We start from the raw sequence: 25,372 nt of genomic DNA, 5'->3' as shown, positions 1-25,372 counted from the left end.
ACTTTTCCCCACAGAAAAAGGTGGGGGGTTGGTTCAGGGAAAGAAAATTAAGTGTAGCGATTTTGTGTTGCAATCACGGCGCATACTTTGCAGATCATACTTTGTGCCCCTGGTGTTTCCAAAGGAAAACGCCATGGGGAGTTTCCCTTTCAAAATTTACCTTGTACTGGTAGACTTGAAACTGCACTAAGGGATCGAAAATTGTACAGGTGATCTGCTACTCTTAAACTTTTTTTTTTTTTTTTTTTTTTTTTTTACAGAAAAACATCCTTACATGATAAACCTGCTTTTATTGTATATCTAGAAGTGTTTTTGAGTATGCGTGAGGCAATGACTGCTTTGGTATGTAATATCTAGACAATACCAGCCTTCCTATTCAGAATAAGGCACTACTGGAACAATTTACATCTAACCCCTGGACCACAGAATCAGGTGCCCCATAATATTCTTTCGGAACCCTTCTTGATGTGCAGTATTGAGGAGTCCAGGTGAATCAGCACCATAAAACCCTTACATAATCGCTTTTGGGAACCCCTTGTAGGTAGCGGCTCCTGTAAATTGGGTTGAGACCGAGTGCACGGGTTTAAGTGTTTGAACTATTTAGAGAGATGGGCAGTTCCAGGGTGCAAGGCAGAGTGAACGTCATCCCAGGTTACCTCCATAACCAGCATGGAAAACTCCAGTAGCTCTCCATATTCATAGGCTGGGCTTACTTAATGCCGCAGAGACATTAGTGCATTGCCACTAGCAGATCCTCCTCCTTCCCGGAGCCCCCCCCCCCCTGCTTCTGTCAGCATCTGGGAACTGTGAATAAGTATCTTCACCATACTGAAAGGGAAATGAGACCCTTCAGCTGGAATGTCTTCATATTTCTGAGATGTCCAAGTAATTTGACCCAGTCAGTTCATGGACTTGCTGGCATAGCTTCACTCAGTAATGTGTTTTTGCTGCTGCTACAGCTGTCTCAGAGCATAAAGTGGATATGAATTTACTGTGATGTCTCTTGTGGATGGCGTTTGTAAATATTTCTGTAAATAAAACCAGATCACTTTGGAACCACCAGAAAGTAGTTGCTTGAAATTATCCTAGGTCTGCCAAAAAGTAAGAGTTATCCATCCCTAGAGAGGTTTGGTCAGCCTTACCCCAGTAAATGTTTCACCCAATGGTCTGCTGTAACATCTGATTGACCACTGAATACGTAAAACCCTAGCATCCATGACAAGGCAATACCCCAAACATCAGCTACATAAGTATTCTAAATATTAGTATTTGGAATAACTGAACTCAGTTGATGTAGAAAGTTCAAGTGTATTCAGTCTTTCAGAAGATTCCTGGACTGTCTACTTCCGTTCTTACTTGTATTACTTGGCAAGTCCTCTGATTCAGATTGGGCTTGGAGGCCTTGACCTGGAAATGTCTATGGCTGCCTTTCTTCTCTTCCCATTAGTCTTAGAACAAACAGACTTTGCTTCCTGCCTCCAGGTCCCTGATCTCTGATCTCCTGAAGGTAACTAGAGGATTAATGCTTTAAAGGCACATTGTTAAAGATAGCACGGAGATATGGCAGATGAGAGTTTGAATTTTTCATAAATGTAGTTGCTTGGATGAATGATACTCTGTAAAAGTGCTAACTTATCATTTATGGAGATGAACATCCAAAATGTAAAGTTTAGCTTTAACTAATAATGGGGCCAATGCACTAAAGCTTAACATGCACAAAAAATACCATGTTGTGCATTAGCAGAGTAGCAGCTATGCTAAACCAGGCTCTTCAACATGTCAACAGAGATCAAACAAATTAAGCAGCTTCGGATGCAAACTGGCTTTTAGGGACATTCACAAGATAGTGTGATATGTTCTGCTTCGTGCAATATTTCATGCGTGCCTGCTAATTCCTAAAATTTAACATCTACTCTGAATGGGTGTCAGTTCTTAGTGTGCACACTGCATGCTGAAATCCCTCATAGCAAAGTGAAGGGTTTCAGTTAGCGTGGGCAATTTCATGACCCCCAAATCCCCCACCTCCCACTGACATAAGAAATAACTAGAATGGAAGCTCTGATTAGCCTCTCATTCTATCCCAGTGTAACACCCACACCCTGCACACGATAGAAATGATAGGGGTTGAATGGCCTCAATGTAATAAATACCCCCCCCCCCGCCAAACCAAAGACCAAAGGGCCTCTACACCCAGAGCTCCTCCTCCACCCTGGACAGAAGATCAAAGTGCTTGCATGTCCTAATTCTGTCCCCCTTCCAAGCAGGTGTATCCCCCTTTACTACATCTTCTGAAGATGTCCAAAGAAAGATTGGGGTTTGAAACAGCTGTGCACACGTTAAGTCGCTGTGGGGGAGAGGGGCAATTGTCAACCTGGTGATATACCCAGGGAAAGACCCTTTGAAAGTTGTCCAGCTATATTTTTCTTTCCTGAGATTGCATCTTTCAGCTGAATGCTGAATGCCAAATTAACCCTCTTTCCTTCTACAGAGTTAAGGAGATGCTGAAAGGCTCAACTTCTTATGAGATTGTTTGGAGAAGGAACCAAACAAGTTTCTATCACATACGGTACATACCAAGCAGCATGTTATAAAATTGGCGCATATGTTTTAAAATCTACCCCAAAGAGTTTAGCAATGGAAGGATTTTGTTTTGCTGAGGTGTTATGATTATTGCTATTTGTATTGTAGTTATATCTCTGCCTTTCTGGAAAGAGGATTCATGAAAGAATAAATTATTTATTTTATTATATGATTGATTGGATCTGATGTTTGTATTCTTTGCTTTTTAGATGATATTCTTATGTATTTATAAACTGCAATAAATATAAAATTAATAGAGATTAATAAGGAATGTTTAATGTTGGTAAATGTTTGAAATAATTGAGTTAAAATATTTTAAAGTTTTATTCCTGATGCATAACAACTGTTGGAAACTACGTAGAAATTAATTGTTAGGTGCATTTTAAAGCATTATTTATCGATATGAGTGTACATCTAGTAGAGCTCACATAGTGTATGCTACTGCCCACTTATGTTAACCTTGGGCCCCAAAAAATTCAGTTCTGGCTACGCCACTGATATGTGAGCAAGGTTTGAGACTGGAAGACATTTCGGTTGCCCACCACCACCCTAAGGGCCCAGGAAGGCCCCCACCAGTTGAATCCCAGCATCCACTGGCCAAGCAAAGCTGTAGGAGATGCATGAGTGAAGTAAAGGTCCAGGATGTTGAGCATTGACCCTTGGACTATGTCACCCCTTATTTCATCCATCAATGCTAACAGGGGGTATAATATTAGTAAGCTATGCAAAGATACATGTTGTTTCCATTTCCCATTATTGCTGTTAATGCAAAGAAGATTGCAATAAAGATAATCAAGATGATGAAGATCAGAAAACATAACCTCGACAAAGTGGTGGGTTTAATGTGTGTGGTGTAGATTGGGCTATATCCATTGATGATTGGTTAGTGAGAACAGAGGACTGTCACTGCTATAGAGCACAAGACAGACTGTGCTTAGTAACATAAAACAATTAAAAAGTCACAGTAGGAAGCTAGTAAAGCCTCATATCTATTTAGATTCCACTACAGCAGAGTCCATTCAGGTATTGAAGGTATATCCCTGTCCCTAGAGGGCTCACAATCTATGGGCCTTATTTACCAAGCCTGCGATAGCCTGCGAAGGTAGGTCACCCCTGCGCTACCTAAATCGGGGCAGAGTCGGCCCCGGAAGAGGAGGAGTTGGGGCGTCACCGGGGCCGACTCCGCAAAGACGCCGCGGACGGCGAAAAGGTAAGGGCCTTTTCGCGTCCTACTTCGCGCCCAATAGCTACACCTATGGTGGCACTATTGGGTGCGAAACCAGCAGCGATCGCACCACGGCGGTGCGATGACTGCCGGCTAGCGCAGGACCACCCCCCCGCTTCGCCCCCCGCCCCCCATTAGCGCAGTTTTCTAAAGTATCGCAGGCCTGCGATACTTTAAAAAATGAGGCCCTAAATTTGTACCTGAGGCAATGGAGGGTGAAACAATGGATGAAGAGGCCCTCCAGGCATGTTCCAGAAATAGGGCTGTTAGGGCTATGTCAACACTCTTTGTGCCAGGCCCTAAATAAAGATCCTTTGCACCCTGACACAGGTTGGTATATTCAGAGGAGAGATGTGTACAACCTGATTAAAGCAGACAAAGTTCTCTTACCTTCTTAGCCAATGGCTCCTTTAACTTGGGTTCAGAGCGGGAATGTTGCAATCTCATATCCTGAGAACTCCAGCTGGAAAAGAGCAGGAGATGTGGATAGGCAGAATAAATGGGCCGAATAATTATCTGCCATATATTTCTCTGTTTCTATTAATCAGAGATGAAATATGCAGGAGAGCAAAATTATGCAATCCAGTGGCGAAGCCAGAATTGATTGAGTGGGCACAAGGTTAACATGGGTGGGCATGTAGGCATGCAGGTCTGAGACCTACTAGTTGTATTCTTATTGATAAATAATGCCATATACTGCACCCTACAATGGCTTTCTAAGTGGTTTGCAACAGCCATTATGTATCATGCATGAAACTTTAAAATATTTTACCTCAATTATTTCAAGCACTTACCAGCATTAAAAATTCCTTATTAATCTTTATTAATTTATTTTATATTTATTGCAGTTTATAAATGCACAAGTCCATCATGTAAAAAGCAAAGAAAACAAACAATCAGATCCAATGAATAATGTAATAAAACAAAAATTATTGTATTCTTTCATGAATCCTCTTTGCAGAAAGCCAGAAATCATCATAACTATAATAAAATATCATTAATCATCAGAACAGGTGCAGAGCAAAGCTAGGACAATTCACATTACAACTAACATGAAAAAAAAATTCAAATTCTGGTGTCACCTCAGCAAAAAATATCCATCCACAGGTATTTTGTAAAGTAGCACAAACTCCTGCAAAGAAATAGACATCTAGAACCTTGCCATACCGTATAGTCACAGCCCTGATTCTCAGGATTCAAATAACAGCAACCGTATGAAAAAACAGCAATGCAAATACTACACCAGCCTTAGAACATTAATACATCACCTACTGGAATAACAGAATAAGCCGGACTACTACAGAGAAACTACAGGCGAGCAGAATTCAGTCACACACACACATACACACACACACACACACAAAATCAACATAGAAAGCCTGAGAAACTAGACTCTGAACAGTGGAATAATGAAGAAAGAGCAAAATACAAAATATAAGAAAAGCACATTCCCAATGATGGCATATTCAAATTGCTAAAATCAAAATTTTTTTTAACTTTGTTGTCTGATCTTTGTATTTTAATTCCAATTACTTTGTCTCTCAGTGCACTGGGCTTCACTGGGCAGTTTAACAGGCTGGGTCTGTGCAGTCAAGTGCCCAGGGAATGTGCCTCTTTTGTGCTTACAAGCAAGCAGCTTCTGTGGGCACGCCACACACATTAGTGCACAGCCAGGCACCGTGATAATGGACAGTGGGCATTTTAAACAGACTGAACCTTATTGAGTGGGTCTGTGCAGTCAAGTGCCCAGGGAGTGTGCCTCTTTTGTGCTTACAAGCAAGCAGCTTCTGTGGGCACGCCACACACATTAGTGCACAGCCAGGCACTGTGACAGTGGGCAGTGTTACTACTCAGTCACATTAAATCCATAATGTCAGGGAAAGAGAGATGTAATCGAGTGATTGGGACTGGCAGAGGAGGAACCTCAAAAGACACAAGTGCAACACCACCAGTACAGCTAAAAAAGCAACTGTCGCAATCTAAACTCTTTGTAGGGGATGGCAGTTCCATGCCAAAAAAAATGAAATCTGACCATGATACATCGCCATCGCCACCACTTGTTTCTGGCCCTGTAGTTTTGGAGGTGAGGGAAGGGGAGGCAGAGTCATGCCAGACAAAATGTAGACACCCAAAAGCAGCAGGGGGACAGAAGTCTCGACTAACACTTAGAGTTGATAAGGTAGCGCAGTCACTGCTTCTGATTCAGATGAAGAATCTTCTTGTGTGGGATTCTCATTAGAAACGGAAGAAGTAATAGCTGACTAATCTTCGGTAGAATCAGTTAGTCCTGTCTTAGCCTCCAGAAATGTGCAGCAGGGGAGAGATGACAGTGATAACGAGGAGGAGGAAGAGCAGTCAGTAAAGGCACAGAGGGTGACTGATGCCCCCTCTGGCATTGCTTCTCAGGGTGCACCCACTACCTCAACTCCACTGCCAGCATCCACCCCCAAGGTGTTAGAGAGGGGAGGATCACAAAAGACATCTCCGATCTGGAAACACTTTAAAGTGACTGAAGACCCACATTATGCTCGGTGTAATTACTGTGCCAGGGATATTAGCAGAGGCAAGCAAATGGGACATCTATCTAACTTTGGCATGAACCATCATATGAAGAGGCAACACCCAAAAGATTACTGCCATCTGGGGATGGTGGCAGTTCCAGTCGGGGGACCCCTTCCAACCAGTGTGCAGTGGTAGGAAAGCAGCAGAGTCAGCCCATGCCCTCATCCCTTCTAGCAGTCAGGCGGCAGGCCAGCAACCCCCTGACATGTGGCAGAAGTGACAATCCACCATGGAAGAAATGAGGTGGAGTGCGGTAACGCTATCCCGGGTAGGAGGCAGGCAGCCTCAAAAGTTGTAACCAGGACCATTGGGGAAATGATTGCCCTTGATGACCAGCCCTTGCAGCTAGTGCAGAATGTGGGTTTCAAGCATTTTTTGAAGGTCGTACTTCCAAATTACAAACTCCCGTGCAGAACCTCATTTAGTAGAAAGGTCATCCCCAGCCTGTACAAGCTGTGTCGCAGTCGCATGCAAGCACTGCTAGCTAAGGCAGACGGAAGAGTGCATTTCACCTGCAATATCTGGACCGCCATGAATGCTGCACACTCTTACCTCTCTCTGACAGCACACTGGTGGGACATGGCTGAGGCAGGGGAGCCAGCAGCTCTATTACTGAAGAAGTATCAGGGTGGAGGTGGGCTTTACTGCACACCCACCTGATGGACCAGGCCCATACCGCAGCCAATATTTTAGCATGCATCAGACAGATGCTGGAGGGCTGGCAACTACACCAGCGAGACAGGAAAACGCAGGCAGGGTTCTTTGTCACAGACAATGGTGCAAACATGGTTAAGGCAATAACCGATGGGCGCTTTAAGAACATCCGATGTTTTGCACATACTCTGCACCTGGTAGTGAAGTCAGCTCTGGGCTTGGAGTCCAATGACAAAGAGAATGAATACCTGCATAGGTTAATACAGAAGTGCAGGAACATAGCAGCACACTTCCACAGAAGTGTCAAGGCGGGGCAGGTTCTCCGACAAAAGCAGACTGATTTGGATATGCCTCACAAACGTCTCATTCAAGACATTGCCACCCGGTGGAATTCCACCTTTATGATGCTGGAGAGGTTCCTGGAGATGCAGACACTCCTTCATGAACTTTCTGGTACAATGGACATAGGTGTGCAGAATCCCCTAGGGCATCATGATTGGTTAGTCATGAGTCAACTGGTAAAAATCCTGCAGTCCTTCAAGGATGTCACGGACGAGCTGAGTTCCAGAAGTGCCACCTTGGCTGACATCATCCCTATAGTTAATTTCCTGGATGAACATTTGGAGGCCTTTAAACAGGAAGAGGGAATGACTGCTGAGGTGCTGCAGTGTCTGGAAGTTTTGCAGCAGCAGGTGAAAGACAGATTAAGGCCTTTAACAGACGACTGCACATACATGCTCGCCTCTGTCTGTGATCCCCGTGTGAAAAGTAAACTCGCCCTACAGTCCAATTGTCTGTCATTTGTGAAGGAGCTGCTGTTAGCAAAGGTCCGTGAACAGGAGCGCCATAGGCGGAGACAGATTAGGCTTGAAGCAGAGGTGGAAACAGCAGGCATGTCAGAGAGTTGTGCTGCTAGCCCAAGCAGGAGCAGCACTGTGTCAGCGAAAGATAGTACCTCCTCCTCCACGTCAGAACGCCCAAGGCATGTTGCCCATAAAGATTCATCAGTTGTGCAACGGGCGAGAGAGAAAGCAGCTGGATTGAGTGACTCTGAGCCCGCCCAAGCATAGGAGACAGCAGCACAGCTGTCAGTCACACGGTATCTCTCAGAGCCGATAGAGAAAATGCAGACAGATCCGCTGGCATATTGGGCACACAAGTCCACTGTCTGGCCACACCTAGCCAAAGTTGTTCAGCGATATCTGTCATGTCCACCAACCAGTGTGCCCAGTGAACGTGTCTTTTCAATGACAGGGGATATCATGAGCCCTCACCGCTCAAGGCTGGCACCAGAGTTGATGGAAATGCTAGTGTTTTTGAAAGTAAACTTGCCTTTGCTTGGGTTTCCAAATTTTCCCTGTGAATGGCAAGATGAATAAAAGCAATTCAAAGCCTTGCAGCAGCTCCAATTGCCTCCTATGCTCCAGATAATATAAGCACTGCAGCACATGTACCTGACATGAAACGCTGTGCCTGACCGTTAACTGTCCAGGTCTTGTGTTCCTACAAGTGTTTGACTTCGATTGCTGTGCCTGTTCATCCAGGCCTTATGTCCCTAGGTGGGATTGACCTCTGTCCTCGACTGCTTTGCCTGTCAGTCTGGGCCTTGTGTTCCTTCAAGTGTTTGACCTCGATTGCTGTGCCTGTTCATCCAGGCCTTGTGTTCCTACAAGTGTTTGACCTCGATTGCTGTGCCTGTTCATCCAGGCCTTATGTCCCTAGGTGGGATTGACTTCTGTCCTCGACTGCTTTGCCTGTCAGTCCAGGCCTTATGTTCCTACAAGTGTTTGACCTCGATTGCTGTGCCTGTTCATCCAGGCCTTATGTTCCTAGGTGGGATTGACCTCTGTCCTCAACTGCTTTGCCTGTCAGTCCGGGCCTTGTGTTCCTACAAGTGTTTGACTTCAATTGCTGTGCCTGTTCAACCAGGCCTTGTGTTCCTACAAGTGTTTGACCTTGATTGCTGTGCCTGTTCATCCAGGCCTTATGTCCCTACCAGGGCCCGACCTCTAATGCTGTGCCTGTCTGTCCAGCTTGGAGCTAGGATATAGTTTTCATGACCTGCATAATATGGGCCATTTTCCCAAGCTGTTTCTTAGTTGCTACATTAATGTTTCTAGTGCTATAGAAAACTGGTGGTAGTTGTACTCTAGTTCATCCTCTGTGTTCCCATTGTTTACAGAGGCACTGTACGGTACAAAGTCAACATAGGTTGATATTGCAGATTTGGACTTGAGGAGCAGTATTCTTATTTCTGAGAGCTCTTCAAGTTCCTTTGTCATCAGCTGAAGTGCGTAAGTACAGTCAGTATACACTAGACGCCAACGGTATTCACTAGACGCCAACGGAAACACCCCACTCTAGGGGTGAACCCGTTCTAGGGAGTCCTTTCCTGCACAAAGGAAAGGAACTCTCTCCTGGGCCAGCCTGTCATTCCCCTATCAAAACCACAGGGACCAGACTACCGCCACTCTGCCAGCCTGTCTTGCCCCTATCAGCTTTCTGCCACTCTGCTTTGCTGCCATACACCAGATGACTCACTTAACTCCTTGTGGTGTTCTTGCCACTCTCATGGTTCCTCAGTGTGTTGGTGCTAGTCTATCTGCTTGCTATGTTCCCCCTTCATTGTGCTGTTGGATGTCAATGCCACTTGTCTTGCCGCTTTGCCTGTCGTGCTGCCTTCGATGGTTCATGCATCTGCTATCGGTGCTCTCTTTTGAAGCTGTGGTGTGTTTTTGACATTCTCACTGCTGCTTTGTGCCTCTGTTAAAGCACTCTTGCCACTTCTGGTACCCCTTTGCACCTTTACAGTGCCTTAGGCTATTCATGCCACTTTGGTGCCACTTTGCCACAGTCTAAGTACCTTGGAGCTCTTTTGTTGTTGTGATGATTGCTTCCCAGAAGTTTCATGAAAATTGATAAGAAAACCTCAATTCTGCAGCCAAAAATAGGCTGGAAATCCTTCCCCCATTGACTTTAATGGGAACCGAAAACGTATTCACATATCGACGTATATGACCCCCGACGAATACGTATCACGAATGCAACGAAATTTTTTTGGCTGCACATCCCTAAATGGTAAATGAAACCTACTCTGAAGAGAGAGCAGTGTTAAGTGAAGTGCCACTGGGATCGGTGTTGGGACCGGTTCTGTTCAATATCTTTCTGAGCGACATTGCGGAAGGGATAGAAGGTAAAGTTTGGCTTTTTGCGGATGATACTAAGACCTGAAACAGAGTGGACATGCCTGAATAAGTAGAGAGAATGAAAAGTGATTTAAGAGAGCTTGAAGAGTGGTCGAAGATTTGGCAGCTGGGATTCAATACCAAGAAGTGCAGAGTCATGCATCTGGACTGTGATAATCCAAAAGAATTGTATGTGATTGGGGGTGAAAGACTCATCTGCATGGAGAAGGACCTTGGGATGATAATACCTGGTGATCTGAAGGCGGCAAAGCAATTTGACAAGGCAATTACTAAAGCCAGAAGAATGCTAGGCTACATAGAGAGAGGAATAACCAGCAAGAAAAAGGAAGGTATAATGCCTTTTTACAGATTTTGGTGAGGCCTCACCTGGAGTACTGTGTTCAGTTCTGGAGCCCGTATCTCAAAAAAGATAGAGACAAAGTGGAGGCAGTACAGAGAAGGGAGATGAAAATGTATCTGAAGACTTATAAGGAGAGGCTGAAGGATCTGAATTTATATACCCTGGAAGAGAAGAGGTGCAGATGTAGATGTAGATGTAGACCTGCAGATATCTGAAAGGTTTTAATGATGCACAAAATTTGAATCTTTTCCATTGGAAAATAAACTAGAATTAGGGGTCACAAAATGAAACTCCAGAGAGGATGATCTGATCCAACATCAAGAAATATCTCTTCACAGAGATGGTGGTGGATGCCTGAAATGCCCTTCTCGAGTTGCTGGTGTGGATGAAAAAGTAAACGAATTCAAGAGGGCATGGGAAAAATACTGTGGATTCCCAAGGGTTAGAGGTTGGAAACGAAGAAGAAGGTGCATGGGGGTAACCTGCATGGAACAGCAGTTACTACCCTTAATCAGAAGACATGGGGATTATTGCTGTTAACTGATTAGGCTTGATGCTTTTGGTGCGTCTGCAACATCGCTCTCCACTTCAACAGCAGGGGGGAAAGGGGACCTGGATTCAGACGATAGTTAATGCTGGGCCCTGCTTTCTATGGTCTGGGATACTGATATGCAGACAGGGAGTAAAGCAGAGGACTCCTTCTATGGCCAAGACCAAAGGCAAAGCATGTTCAAGCTGCATTGTCTGATTGTAAATAGTACTAGCCTTAACATAAGGCTTGGGAGTAACCAGCATGGAGTGGCAGTTATCACCCTTAACAGAGACATATAGGTAATCTATACGGAGCACGGTTACTACCATATGAATCTTGCTGGGCAGACTGGATGGACCATTTGGTCTTTTTCTGCCATCATTACTATGTATCAAATAGTTAGCCAGATTAGTTTATGCAACTAACTTTAGACCAGCTGAAGAGCAAGTCTAACTTATCCAGCTAGCTCAACCAGAATATCAGTACTTATACAATTAACGTAGCTGGATAAGTAGCTCCACCCCAGAACACTGGATAAAAGGTTAGACAGATAAAGAGTTATTCAGATAAGCGACAGCTGCTGAATGTGGCTGATATTGAAATGGCACTATTTAGCTGGATAAGTTCGAATCTATCTAGCTAAGTGGCACTGAATAATGGTCTGTTAAAGCAGACACCTGATTTCAGCTGAAGTTATACATGTGTTCAGACTATGCATGTAAATGTAACATAAACATATGGGCACATAGGCCTGTTAGTCAACTTGTAATATAACGATGCCTCACCCATTTGAGAAACCTAAAGAGCCACTGCGACAATGAAAATATCTCTTTGCGTACTTAAGAGATGAAAGATGTAAATATTTTTTTGGCCAGTGAGCTCATCTGAAAAAAAAATAATTAAAATTAAAAATGACCTCTAAAACATCTGTATTAATTTATCCTATTGGAGAAATCTACAGATACAACTAGCGCTACAAATTTCTCCACCCTGTATGGAGCCAAGGAACATTTGTACCATTTACAGAATAAATCAATTACAGCATAACTAATGAATGTAAGATGTGTGTTAGACTATTTTCTTTTTTGTCTTTATGTATCTTCAAAAATAATACCACAAAATGGAACTGGTATTAGCTAATCATCGTATAGAAAAAAATATCCAAAGATCTAGTTCTGCATTTTAAATTAATAATTCCTATGATCTGAAAGTCAGCCTGGCTGAAATCTTACTCCTTAAGCCTTCATAATATACGGTCTCTGTAGGAGAAAAATCACTTTTTTAACAAAACGTTCTTTGGGAGTTACGTGACAGGCAGTTTTGTGTTCCTCGCTGACAGGTCCCTCTAACTCTCGAAGCTCCACTTGGGGAAGTACCTGCAGTGTTCCCTAAGCTGTTCCTGATGGAAGTGTTAGGTGATAAAAAAAAAAAAAGGCAGTTGGGGACCCAGAACTGACGCCCAGAGGGTAAAAGGAGAAAGAGTGACTAAAGATAATCAAAGCAGGAAAAGCATGGAGTAAAGGCCCTGAGGATGAAGAAGACATGCAGTGGTTTGGTACTTGGCTGTGCTTGCAGCTGTCTCTTCCAGCTGGAGATCTCAGCATTCGAGCCTGCAAAACATTCCAGCTCTGAACCAGAGCCTCTACCACTGAGCAGCTCTGTGGGCTGAGTTAGTGAGAGAACCTTGTCTGCTTTAGCCAGGTCATGCATATCTGTCCTCTTACTATGCCAGCCTGCCTCAGAGTGCAAAGGATCTTTATGGTAGGGACTGGGGCAAAGAGTACAGACATGGCCAAACACCCCTATTTCTGGGACTTGCCTGGAGGGCCTCGATGGCCAAAGTGTCCCATCCAATTGGAGAAATATTGCATGAGATCTACCTCATTTCCTGTTTGCCATTGTGACTTTTTAGTTGTTTTTTATGTTACCAAGCTCAGTCTGTCTTGTCCTCTTTAGCAGTGACAGTCCTCTGTTCTCACTGACATAGCATTAACGGATCTCGTTCCATCTACATCGCACACATTAAACTCATCACTTTGTCAAGGTTATGATTGCTGATCTTTTTGATCTTGACTATTATTTTTTATTATAGTCGTCTTTGCATTACACAATCTGTGCATTCTTTATTTAATAACAGCAGAAATGGGAAATGGAAACAATGTGCATCTTTCCATATTTTACTAATAATTGTGTACAGCTGGATCACTAACTTCAGGCTGAAGAGTCCCTGAAAAAACAAATTCTTATCTTCCTCTCTGGATTTGCAGTGGTGATTATTTAGTCCATTAACAGTGATTTTTAAAAAAAAATTTAACCTGGCACAATTTTTCATTGGGTAAAACTGTAGCAAAACCTTTCATAAATGCCTTTCCTGACCTCTCCCCTGCCCCCGATTTATTACTCCCCATACTGCACAGGCTACCCGGTGTCCTTTTATTTCATGGTGCCTGTAAAATACTAATCTATTGTACTTTAAAGTAGAGATTCAACAGCCTCAAAAAGCTGGTTAAAATTAACTGCTACCCATGGATGTGCAATTCTAAAATCTAGCACTGTATGTGCATAAAAGAAATAAACCATTTTTAATTTTAAAAATATATATTTTTAAGCAATTTGGTACTTGGTATGTGCTAAAAACTTATTTGTTTCAGAAGAGGTAGGAAGTGGGGAACCCTTGAGGAATAAAGCTGGGGCATGAAGGCCCCTTGACCTTGTGTCCAGGTGGAGGGGGTGCTTAGTCTGAGCACGGAAGCTCTTTGATCTTTTGTTTTGGGGGCATGTTACAATGAGGGCATTCAGCCCCTGTCATGTTTGTTTTGTGTGTGGGGGGGTGGAGGTATTCCATTGGGGTAGATTGAGGATCAGTCACGTCTGCCATTCTAGTCTCTTGTGTCCAGGAGGGAGGAAGTGGGGAGTAATGATATCTTCGGTGTTAACCAGCCCTTTCACTTTGGCATGGGGGATTTCAGCATGCAGTGTGCACACGAAAAGGTGAAATTTCAAAAGTTGCGCACAAAAAAACGTGCAGTTACACATGTAAAACGGCATCTATGCAAGTAGATGCTATTTTAGAAACCTCAACACATGCGTAAATCAGGGTCCGTGAGTAAATCTGCATATGTAAAAAAAGGGGCGGGCCAGGGACATTCCGAGGAGGGGCCAACATTTATGTAAGCTCCTATTTTATAAGCAAATTACACTAAATTTGGCAACTTACTCTCGTATATTTACACTTGCTCAATATCAGGAGTAAGTGATCGTAAACATCTTAAAAGTGAAACAGTGACTAGGTGGAAGTTTTGGGTAAAATGGGGGCTGAAGATCCAGGAGCTGCAGATGGACTGGGCAAACTGGTAAAACTGGTAATTTCATTGCCATGCACATATTAGAAACTTTCCCGACTCTACACAGGTAAAAGGTAACAGATTCTAAAGGAATCTGTTATGCTCGAATTACTTATTTATATTAAATGTTAATTTAGCTCTCCATGCTAATCAATTGAATTTGTACTATCCTGCATTACTATTAGGTACGTTTTGTTAAACCTTTTTCTCTCTCGCTTAAATATCCCGAATTGTACTCCCTGTTCATTGTAACTTTCTCTCATTTAGTTAAATGGTTTCCCCTAGTTCTACTGTAAACCGGTACGATAAGACTTGTCTTGAGCATCAGCATATTAAAAGAATTTAAATAAAATAATAAATTAAATAAATAAAAGCCAACTGACAACAGTAAATGCATCTAATTTACGTGTGTTAAATCTATTCACAAATCACTTTACAATTAGATGTAAAAATAAGCAAGTTGTGCACACTTATCTGGCTAAATTCCGAATTATCTGAATAATTAGCTGCATTTTTGCACTTATTTGAAAAAGCTCCAAGTTATCCTTATCTGGACAAGTTCTGATTTATCTGGCTAAGTAGCAGCAAAAATTACTATTAAAAATTTCAAAGCTGCTACTTAGCCAGAAAAATCTTAAAAACACTAATCTGACTAAGAGCTTGATATATTAAGGTATTTTCCCATAGACACAGAATGGGAGAAATACCTCAGTGAATCAGGCCCTAAGTCAGATAGCCAGATATATCAAAAAGCGCTATTTATCTGGCTATATGATTTAGCTGGGTAAGTAGCACTTTTTTGATGTATCCAGATATCTGACGTAATCAGATAAAAAGCATTTTAAGACTTGTTTGGCTAAGTAGTGGCTTTGCTGCTACTTAGAAAAAATCAGTACTTATCTGGATAAGTGCTGCTACATAGCCGGATAACTTGGAATTTATCCAGATAAGTGCAAAAATATGTTTGCACATTTTTTACATGTGCACATGTTCTTGAGTAAATTTACATGTATTTTAAAACCTGCGTACATTGCGTAATCACAGGTTATAAAATACCGAAGCAATTTTACGCTTTCCCATATATATGCGTATATGGGCATGCATACACTTTTAAAGTTATCCTCTAAGAGTTGTCAACCGTTAAAGATGGATGTTAAATTTTAGGCCTTAACTGGCATGCTTGAAATAATGCATGAAGGAAAGCATATCGCACTATTTTGTGCATGATTCTAAAACCAAATTTATATCCAGAGTTGCTTAATATATGCATGTCTGCTGTCATTTGCTGTATTGCTGTGTTACTTTGTGCATATTTGCTAATATGTGGGAGGATTAATTAGCATACACACTATACTGTTATAACACAACATGTGATATTTTGTGCACGTTAAGCTTAAGTGCATAGGCCCCATTATCAATTAAATCTAAACATTACATTTGTGCTGTGCATCTCCATAAGTGAGAGTAAATAGCTATTCTATGCAGTATCAGTCACCAATGCAACCAGATTTGTGCATAAATAAATAAATAATATGAACACAGGTTAAGTTCTGTCATTTTGATATTTTCTATTAGTTTTAATGAAAGCGTTGCATTTGATTGAGTTTGTTCTTCAGTTATGCAGAAGGTCTGTGGATGGGATTTGGAGGAAGGCTGAGTTAATTTAGATTGTAAATAACCTCACTGGTAGAGTGCAAATCATGAGTGGTGCCGACTTTGATTCCTGTTGCACTCAGGTGTTGCTTTTGGAGCGGTTTAGTCAGAGGGTTTTCATTCTTGGATATTTCTCATCATCCTCATTTTATCCCTACTCAGGACTAGTTTTAAACCACGTATCCAGACGAATAGTTATTTACCTGACTAAAGCACCTTGGCTGAAAATTTCCCTTGCCCTGCTAAGTGCCAGAACAGGCTTCCATAGGATGCGCCCTTATAGCTGGGTTAAAACGAGGCATTATCTTGGGCATATTTAAATGGAGGAGTAAATCAACATGTACATGTTTGATCTTCAAATGTACGTGTACTCTTTTCCCCCCCATGGTTGCCTGCACAAAAAGGTGCAAAATGTGTGTGAGCGCTTTTAGCACACAAACACTTTGAAAGTGGCTATAAAAGTGCCTGCATGCTTTGCAAAGAACAAAGACTATTAAAAATTTCAAAGTGCACAAACATGTGCATGTAAAGGTACTATGATTTTATTCTTTATAGACAACAGGATATGGAAGGGTAAGATTTCTCACAATTTATTATAGTTTCTATCTTATTGATTGCAATGCACTTAAGTTTAATTCTTTTGGTGAAAAATCCAAGTGCTTTAAAAGAAAATTTCATTATGTGCAAACTACATCTTGTTTCAAATATTCACATTATATATATATATATATGTTTTTTAATGAAATTTTAAATTTACATTCACATAAGCTTCTCTTCTTACATTTCTGTTTCTATTGAATCTCTTCCAGTAGTTCTGTTAGTAGGTGCTTGCTTGCTCTAGAACGCTAGAACGCTTGGCTTTGCCCTATCTTAATAATGCTCCTCGCTGAGCTTGCTTCTGCCTCCTACTGCCACTTTACTCCAACATCTCAGTGGGCTAATGCCTCTTGTTTCCCCCCTTCTTCAGGTCTCAGAGTGGTCTGTCTAAATTTACCCACCGATTATCGGTGAAGGAGAAGCAGGAGAAGAAAAGCAAAGCTGAGCATGTGTCCCTTGAGCAACCCCCCTTTCGACAGAGGTCTGTGAGCATTGAATGGTAAGCACGATTGGGTGAGATCCTACTAACACCCACCTTAAGGGGCTCCCGTGGGCTCCTCTCTAGCAAAGTTAGGCGATCCACAAATGCTTAGTATTTTCATTTGTCTTTCCTTCCAGGATTCCCAGTTGCTTACATTTTTACAAAAAATCACTAAAAACAATGGAACTAGGAGTATGTTGCATAGTTTATGGCCACTTGTTTGCCTTCTTTCTGTGCTTCAAAAGTTTAAAATATCCACGATTCCCTACAGCTGGATTAGTTGTTGTTTTGTGAGATGTTCATGTCAAGGGAATTGATTTTAGAGTAAACTGAGTCATTCTAGGTCTTGATCTAAATGGAATGCACAATATAGTTATAAGGGAACCTCATAAGCCTTCTAAGCAAATTTGTGTCCTTTCCTGAGATTTGGGGGAGGGTTGTTTAATTGTATTTATTTTATATTTATTACTATTTTGAAAATCATTTTAAAAAGATCTTGAGAAAAAGAAATGGAGCACACGTAGAAGAACCAAAGACTATGTTGAAAAAGTCTACTCCAAGCTGTAATCCACATAATACTTACCACTTAGCCCACAATTTAAACAAAAATTCTTCTCACAAGTTTTTGCATTTGAATGATCCTGTGGTAGAGGAACCAGTTGCATGCAAGCAGGCCTGGATTTAGGCAGAGGCAACATAGGCACTTGCCTAGGGCACCAAATTCTGAAGGCACCCTAAAACTGGGATTTCCCTGCTGCTCTTTGATTTCTGGGTGCAAAATACCCCTAACCCCAGTCCTCTGCCTATGGGCATCACAACCTTAAATCTGGCCCAGCATGCAAGACTGCGAAACATTGTAATTTCGGTGACCCAGCAAATGCACAATCTAAATAGTGTTCCATGTTTCATAGAAGTTAATAATAGTTAACCATGATGTGAGTTTTGAGCTTGTGGGAGCTGCACTCTCACAGCAATATCTCACAGCCCTTCTTTATTCTTGTCCATTTAGGGATCTTGGGGTCTGAACTTGTTAATTTCCTAGCTTTGAAGGAGCCACTCTTCTAAATGAGTTTGTAGGAGAATCCTGTGAACTTCAGCTGAGATAATATTTCTCTCACCTTATTACTTCGCCTTTGTGATGTACACTTCTGCTTAGGGAAAAGCAACTTTTCTTTAAATGCCCACCTTATCCTCTGCCCATGGGTCAAGTTCAGCATCTTGTGCAACCATCGCAGATTCAAGCATTTTACTTTTCCTGCCTGAGCCACCACTACCACAATTTATTTGTCAATTAGGGATTGCAGGATTTGAAAATGCAGCTCTCTGGCTCTAAATAAAGGACTATCACTAGTTTGAAGAGCAGCTTCCTTAGCTCAATTATTAAGAGAGCTTGATTGCTTCTTTCCGTTTACTTATTCCTCCAGCTACATTGCCTATCAAAGATCACTCGGCCAGTGGCTTCAAGAACATTGCTCAAACGAACTATGAAATGCAAATGCATTAGTTGGTTGTGTCATGATCGGAGACCATTTCAGTGCCTGACTCAGCTTGGGTATAGATGGTTAATGTTCTTGTGTTGGTATTAAAGAGGCGAAACGCTGCTCCAGAATCAAAAGAAAAACTGGGCAACATGAATTCTTCCATAACCATAACAATAATAGCCTGTTGCTTACACTGTTGCTGATATTTAACCATCTCAGCTAATCATGGCATAGGGATATGCTGCACAGTTACCCTCAACATTTCAGCATCATTGTCATAATTTAAGATGATTTATGGTTAGCTGTAAAAAGAACCTTATAAAGGGATAATAATGACTTAAGTGTTTGCTTAAGTCATAATGCAGCTTTTCCTTTGTAACACAATGTGGGGCAACAGCCCCCTCTCAGCATGGGGTAGAGGTAACTCTAGTCACGAGATAAAGATGGCTTGCTCATAATGTAGGACAGAGGGAGGTCTGGGGCGTAGGATGGAAATTGTATGTGACAGATTTCTGGGGTTTAGATAACTTTTAACAGTTTGGAAGAGAGGGAGCTTTGGGAGGGTATGTATATGTGAATAGTTTAATACCAATGTCTCTTCCAAGTGAGGATTGGAGGGAATCTAGGTGTTAGGTCTATGGCTGGAGACATTCCTTCCACAAGGCGGAGAGCACTGTAGAGGTCAATAGGAGGTTAGAAGCTGGCACAGAGATGACCATCAGCATATTAGTCTGATCTTCTCCTTTTAATGCAATAAAGAAACATAGAAACATAGAAATGCGGCAGAATAAGACCAATCAGCCCATCCAGTCTGCCCAGCAAGCTTCACACTTCTTTTTTTCTCATACTTACCTGTTTCTCTTGGCTCCTAGTAACCTTTGGTTCTATTTCCCTTCCACCCCCACCATTAATGCAGAGAGCAGTGATGGAGCTGCACCCAAGTGAAATATCAAGCTTGATTAGTTAGGGGTAGTAACCGCCGCAATAAGCAAGCTACACCCATGCTTATTTGTTTTACCCAGACTATGTTATTCAGCCCTTATTGGTTGTTTTTCTTCTCCCCTGCCGTTGTAGCAGAGAGCTATGCTGGATAAGTGTGAAGTATTAGTTTTACTTCTCCCCTGCCGTTGAAGCAGAGAGCTATGCTGGATATGTGTGAAGTATTAGTTTTTCTTCTCCCCTGCTGTTGAAGCAGAGAGCAATGTTGGATATGTATTGAAAGTGAAGTAGCCACATTATCTATCAACAAATATTGAATAAGCCTAATAATTGGTAATACCTATAGCTTATGAACTCTTCGTTAATTTTACATACTCTTGCCCACCCGTTTTGTTTTTGGTTTTTTTTTAATATGGAGATGGCAGGCCTCCATCCTTCCGCTCCGTGAAGGTGGAACACCAACCACTGGCCAATGGCATCCCACTCCGTGAATGCCTCTGTGGCTACTGCCGCTCCGTGCAGTGTTTTGCTGCCTCCTCTTTATACACTTCCTCTAGACTTGATGGATCCACAGTGTTTATCCCACGCCCCTTTGAAGTCCTTCACAGTTTTGGACTTCACCACTTCCTCCGGAAGGGCATTCCAGGCATCCACCACTCTCTCAGTGAAGAAATATTTCCTGACATTGGTTCTTAGTCTTCCTCCCTGGAGCCTCAGCTCGTGACCTCTGGTTCTGCTGATTTTTTTCTGACGGAAAGGGTTTGTCGTTGTCTTTGGATCGTTAAAGTTTTTCAAGTATCTGAAGGTCTGAATCATATCACCCCTGTTCCTCCTTTCCTCCAGGGTGTACATATTTAGATTCTTCAATCTCTCTTCGTATGACATCCGATGAAGACCCTCCACCTTTTTGGTCGCTCTTCTCTGTACCGCTTCCATCTTGTCTCTGTCTCTTTGTAGATACGGTCTCCAGAACTGAACACAGTACTCAAGGTGAGGCCTCACCAAGGACCTGTATAAAGGGGATAATCACTTCCCTTTTCTTACTCGATATTCCTCTCTCTATGCAGCCCAGCATTCTTCTGGCTTTTGCTATCACCTTGTCGCATTGTTTCGCAGACTTCATATCATTAGACACTATAACCCCTAGGTCCCTCTCCTGCTCCGTGCACATCAGCCTTCCCTCCCCCCCCCCCCCCCCCCCCCCCCCCCCCATCGAATACAGTTCATTCAGATTTCCACTCCCCATATGCCTGACTTTGCACTTCTTGGCATTGAATCTCAGCTGCCATATCTTCGACCACTCTTCCAGTTTCCTTAAATCCCGTCTCATTCTTTCCACTCCTTCTGGCGTGTCCACTCTGTTGCAGATCTTAGTGTCGTCCACAAAAAGACAAATCTTACCTTCTATCCCGTCCGCAATGTCGCTCACAAAGATATTGAACAGGACTGGTCCCAACACCGATCCTTGCGGTACACCACTTAAAACCGCTCTCTCTTCAGAGAGAGTTCCATTTACCATCACACATTGTCTTCTGTCCGTCAACCAGTTTGCAATCCAGGTCACCATCTCGGCAGTGAGATGAGATGAACCAATATTTCTGCTTTCTACTAAAAGTGCCAATAACTGGCAAAGTAAGTAAAAAGATTGGTTGGCTTTTCATTCGATCAGTCTAGATTGTTGAATGTCTCTGCTTATCTTATCGTTAATATAAGAAACACAAGTCCCAACCTAATGTGCATCAAATGAGACAGTAATTGCATCACAGGGGCTCTGTGTGACATTGATAAACCACCTTTGTGTTGCCATTGTAAGATGTCACCGAAACCTTTTGATGGGGATCCCAGCCTGGGGGATTCTAGTAACATCTAAATTAGTTGGAAGGATGGGGTTAAACGTTTGCATGCAGAGGCGATTTACTGTTTCAGTGCACCTCTTAAGTGCTTTGCTGTTAGACAGGGAATCTAGCACATATTCGTGCAAACTGCTATCTAAAAGTACGTCCACTGACTCGCCTGAGTCACCAGGCATGTGTTTTTCTCAGAAACCAGCTTTGTCTGAGCAGTGACTGCTTTAGCTGTGGTTCCTCAGTGCTGGTGATGTGGGTTGGACTGGTTCCATGGTTTTGGGCCCCATCAGCATTAACTGTTCCTTTAACTGAGCTCACTTAACTGTGCATTCCATCTATGCTGCGCATGCAAACATTTAAAATGGATGTTGTTTAGAATGGATAATTAGTTCTGGGTCTTATTCAGGTATCAGGGCACCAAAAAGTGGCATATTTTGTCCAACTTACATAGATTTCTTTCTTTTTTTTTTTTTTTTATTGATTTTGGAAAGTTAAGGATAGTTCAGATTATTTAGTCCACATCTTATAAATTGTACAAAGAAAAGACAGATGTTGTGTGTTAACAGTTTGTTATATGTTGTTGTTGTGTGTAAAAATTAGCTCTAAATTTTCAAGTTAAAGAATAAAACCCCTTAGTAGATAATTGTTGAAAATCTAGGATGGTGCTAAATTTTCATTTGAGACCGAGAGCTAGTCACATTAGAGGCATCAATCGTTAGCAAAAGAATGGCTTGATTATGTTGTGATTTTCAACATTATGACAATAATGCTAGCCACAGAAAGTGATTGAGAAGGAAGCCCTTTTTGCCCATGATCTATATTGGTGTAGGGAGAGAGAGGGGAGCTTCTTTTAAGTTATATGTAACCCCACCTTCAGGAGCTGGCTATGCTCCAGGAGGGCCATAAAGGATTTAATGTCTCTTAGGTGCCGGAGCCACTCCTGGCAAGTTCTTAACCATACTCTCCTTTCCCCAGCTTCTGGATTTTTGGTTTGCTGGGGGAAAGGTCATCCTTTCAGGGCCCAGAGTGCTAAGGGTGCCTTGTCTCTCTAATCTTTGTCCCTGGGAGAGGAGTAATTTTTTTTTCCTTCCGTTTGTGGTCACTGATGCCAAATAAAACTCTGCAGACTTCTTTCTTTGCGTCCAAAATAAGTCTTTACTGAGGTGAATCGGAATAGGTGAATGGCATAATTAACAGAGTCTTCAGCACCAAAGTGGCTTTTCTATTGCAGTTTCTTCCCTCAATCTGTGCAGAGGTCTCAAAACCAGAACAAGGGAACTTCCACCCTCCAGGGCTTGAATGAGTGGGATCCCTCAGTGGGTAGGGTATTCCTTGGAGGAAAAGGAGAAAAAAAACATATAAAACTGGCAAAACACTCACTGCGCAGTGTTCAGCTCTTTCTCTCCCTAGGGGTGTGAAGACTCCAGATGGGGGTCCTCCAGGCTCTTAAACTGGTTCTCACTCAGTAGGTATTCTTTCTTGTATTTCTGTCTTGTTGCTGGATATAAGATGGGAGGGATCCACTTGGGAACAGGCAGCTCCAGATGTATCAGGTCCCCAGGCTGAAAAAGGGGCAAAAATCTTCCTCCTGGTGAGCACCCAAAAATCTGTTTTCCCCAACTCAGACTGAACTCCAGAGGATACTGCAGGGGGTCACCACCATACTTCCATTTCCTGGGCAGGTATTCCCTACCCAGGACACCCCCCCCCCCCCCCCCGAAGAGAGGTTTCCCCAAGACCTCTCCCCAAGCAACACCCTGGGGTCTCACAGTCCTCTTACAACAAAGGTAAAATTCCCCGCAAAACAAACCACAGACAACCACCCTGCACCTAAAGAGTGGGTTACAGAGGTGAAGTCCTTGACCTGACCCAAAAGGCCCCAGGCAAAGTAGAGCCCAGGCCTCCAGGTAAGCCCTAACTCAGAGGAAAATCTCTCCAACCTTTTCCAAAACTTTCAACTAATACTACCCCCCCCCCCCACACACACACACACAAAGCTCTCTGTAGATAGCTGATTATAAAGCCATTGGGGGGGGTATGGCTCCTCCCAGCACCCTCAATGGGAGGAGCCATACCAAATTGATTCTCCTCTAATTATTCCATCTCACTGCACTATCTCTAGCTGAAAAAGTGTTTACCCAGTGCTTACTGGCAATGTGACCATAAGGTCCGTTACATATATAATGGTATGAATCGGTTTTGGTGGATCAATGGCTGGTCCCGTGCATTGCCAGGTAAAGGACCTAGGTTTGGTTCGTGGGCCAAGCTTCTGCTCCCCTGAACCAGCTGAGAATACCAGAGAGGTTACATCACAACCCCTGGGTGTGGGTGGTGAAGCCCCATTCGTTGTGCAATGCCAAAACACAGTAGCTGGATTTAGCACCCTCTCAGGATTCAGGAAGGGGAGCCCCTGGTGCAGCGGCCCAGGCTGAGATCTGTTGCTGCAGTGTTTGAGCTGAGCGAGCTGGAAGGGGATGTAAAATTGTGGGTGTGGAGAGGAACCCCCCTGGATAGTTGTGCATATGAAGGCTTATGGGTGCCAGAGCTCATCAGAGCCTGGTTCCTATTGCGTTGTGAACCCCCATGGAGCAGGAGGAACCCGCCAAACCTGAACAAAAAAATCCATATAATGATAAAGCTGACTTCTGAGGGCCCCTGGTTTCCAGTGATAGTATCTTACATTTTTCACAACTGCTTTGCTATTCTTGTGATGTGTGATCTTCAAATTAACAATTTCTTACTTAAAAAGACCTTTTATTTACTTAAAGGGCAAGCTGACTTAAATGTAGCTGGGTTCATGTTTTATGTAACACGTACTCCATTTCTAAAGAGCTGCTACCGGGGCAAAATATTTTGGATAAATGTTCTAAACCTTTGAGTTGCTTATTCACAAAATATTTGAAGGCCTTTCCATCCCAAACACATGAAGCCTGAACTTCCATTTCTTATTTCATGTTAATGCTTATTGAATTTTTTAATTTATTTAAAATTATTTATATCCCACGCCCTCCAAAATGTTCGGGGCAGGATACAAGACCACATACACACACACAAAAAAAATACCATTAAAACAATAAAAATTATAAAAACAACATATCAGGCAAACAATAAATGATACCTAGATGGAAATGGTTTCGGTGTTTACCAGTCATCTGTAACGCAGCAACCATTTTTTTAATTAGCAGTGAAAATAATTTAATTGAAGTCTTTTTTTTTTTCTCTTTTGGTTTCTGCTTTATTAAAATAAATAGTTGAAGTTTCTGTAAATTCTTCCTGCTTAGCTATTCACACAGCTCTGAATTTAAGAGGTTGGTGCCTATAAGGGGGGGGGGGGACTGGAAGATGGTTTGGGAAGGGAGTTCAGCAGAGACTGGAGAGCAGAGGAGAGGGATCCAGATTGTGGGGACTCTTTCAAGTGCTGCTGGGCCCTAAACCAAGCAGAAATAGCTTAGGTATTCTGTCACCTTCAAAATTTGGCATCTTAGGCAAATTTTGCTTATTGCCTAAATCTGGGCCTGCACTTGCACCACTGTAGACCCTACAAACACTGAGGTGTTTTTGTCTCCTTCGTGATCCAGGATCTCTACTGAGAGCATACTAAGAAGTGTCTATGGTATTCTTCTTTCCAGATCCTTTTTATGCAATACCCAAAGAGAAATATTTGACCCAGTATCCTATAACATGAAACTATATACAATAAATAAAGACCTGTTATATATAGATGAGAATTGAGTGTACCTTCATACGATGCAAACCTTCCGAGTTCTGCTATCGTGACTGTGAGCTTTAAACCGGCTTCTAATCATTAGGTACCTCAATGTGGTGGTTGAATTATGTTAATGTCCACGGGTTTGCATACTCTTCAAACCTTAACTTGAAATGTAATGCCAAAAACACTGGCCTTAAACGCCACTTATCTCATGTTTGGTCA

The 25,372-nt window shown here is 42.5% G+C and overlaps 1 protein-coding gene across 10 annotated transcripts in view; it reads left to right on the top strand.

Moving 5' to 3' along the window:
* Positions 1 to 25,372, top strand: part of LOC115075772 (ankyrin repeat and fibronectin type-III domain-containing protein 1-like) — a 1,084,545-nt gene that overhangs the window by 843,709 nt on the left and 215,464 nt on the right. For 8 of the 10 annotated variants that reach the window (XM_029576524.1, XM_029576522.1, XM_029576523.1 and 5 more), the window contains one exon: positions 17,064 to 17,192. The exons of the other annotated variants lie outside the window; for them this stretch is intronic. In XM_029576524.1, coding sequence (XP_029432384.1) covers positions 17,064 to 17,192 — 129 coding nt within the window. The remainder of the gene's footprint in view (positions 1 to 17,063; positions 17,193 to 25,372) is intronic. 10 annotated transcript variants of the gene reach the window in all.

This window comes from Rhinatrema bivittatum, chromosome 14 (assembly GCF_901001135.1).
Source record: "Rhinatrema bivittatum chromosome 14, aRhiBiv1.1, whole genome shotgun sequence".
NCBI classification, from domain to species: Eukaryota; Metazoa; Chordata; class Amphibia; order Gymnophiona; family Rhinatrematidae; genus Rhinatrema; species Rhinatrema bivittatum.
Note: the sequence above shows the minus strand (reverse complement) of the source record. Positions and strands in the feature narration are given on the sequence as shown.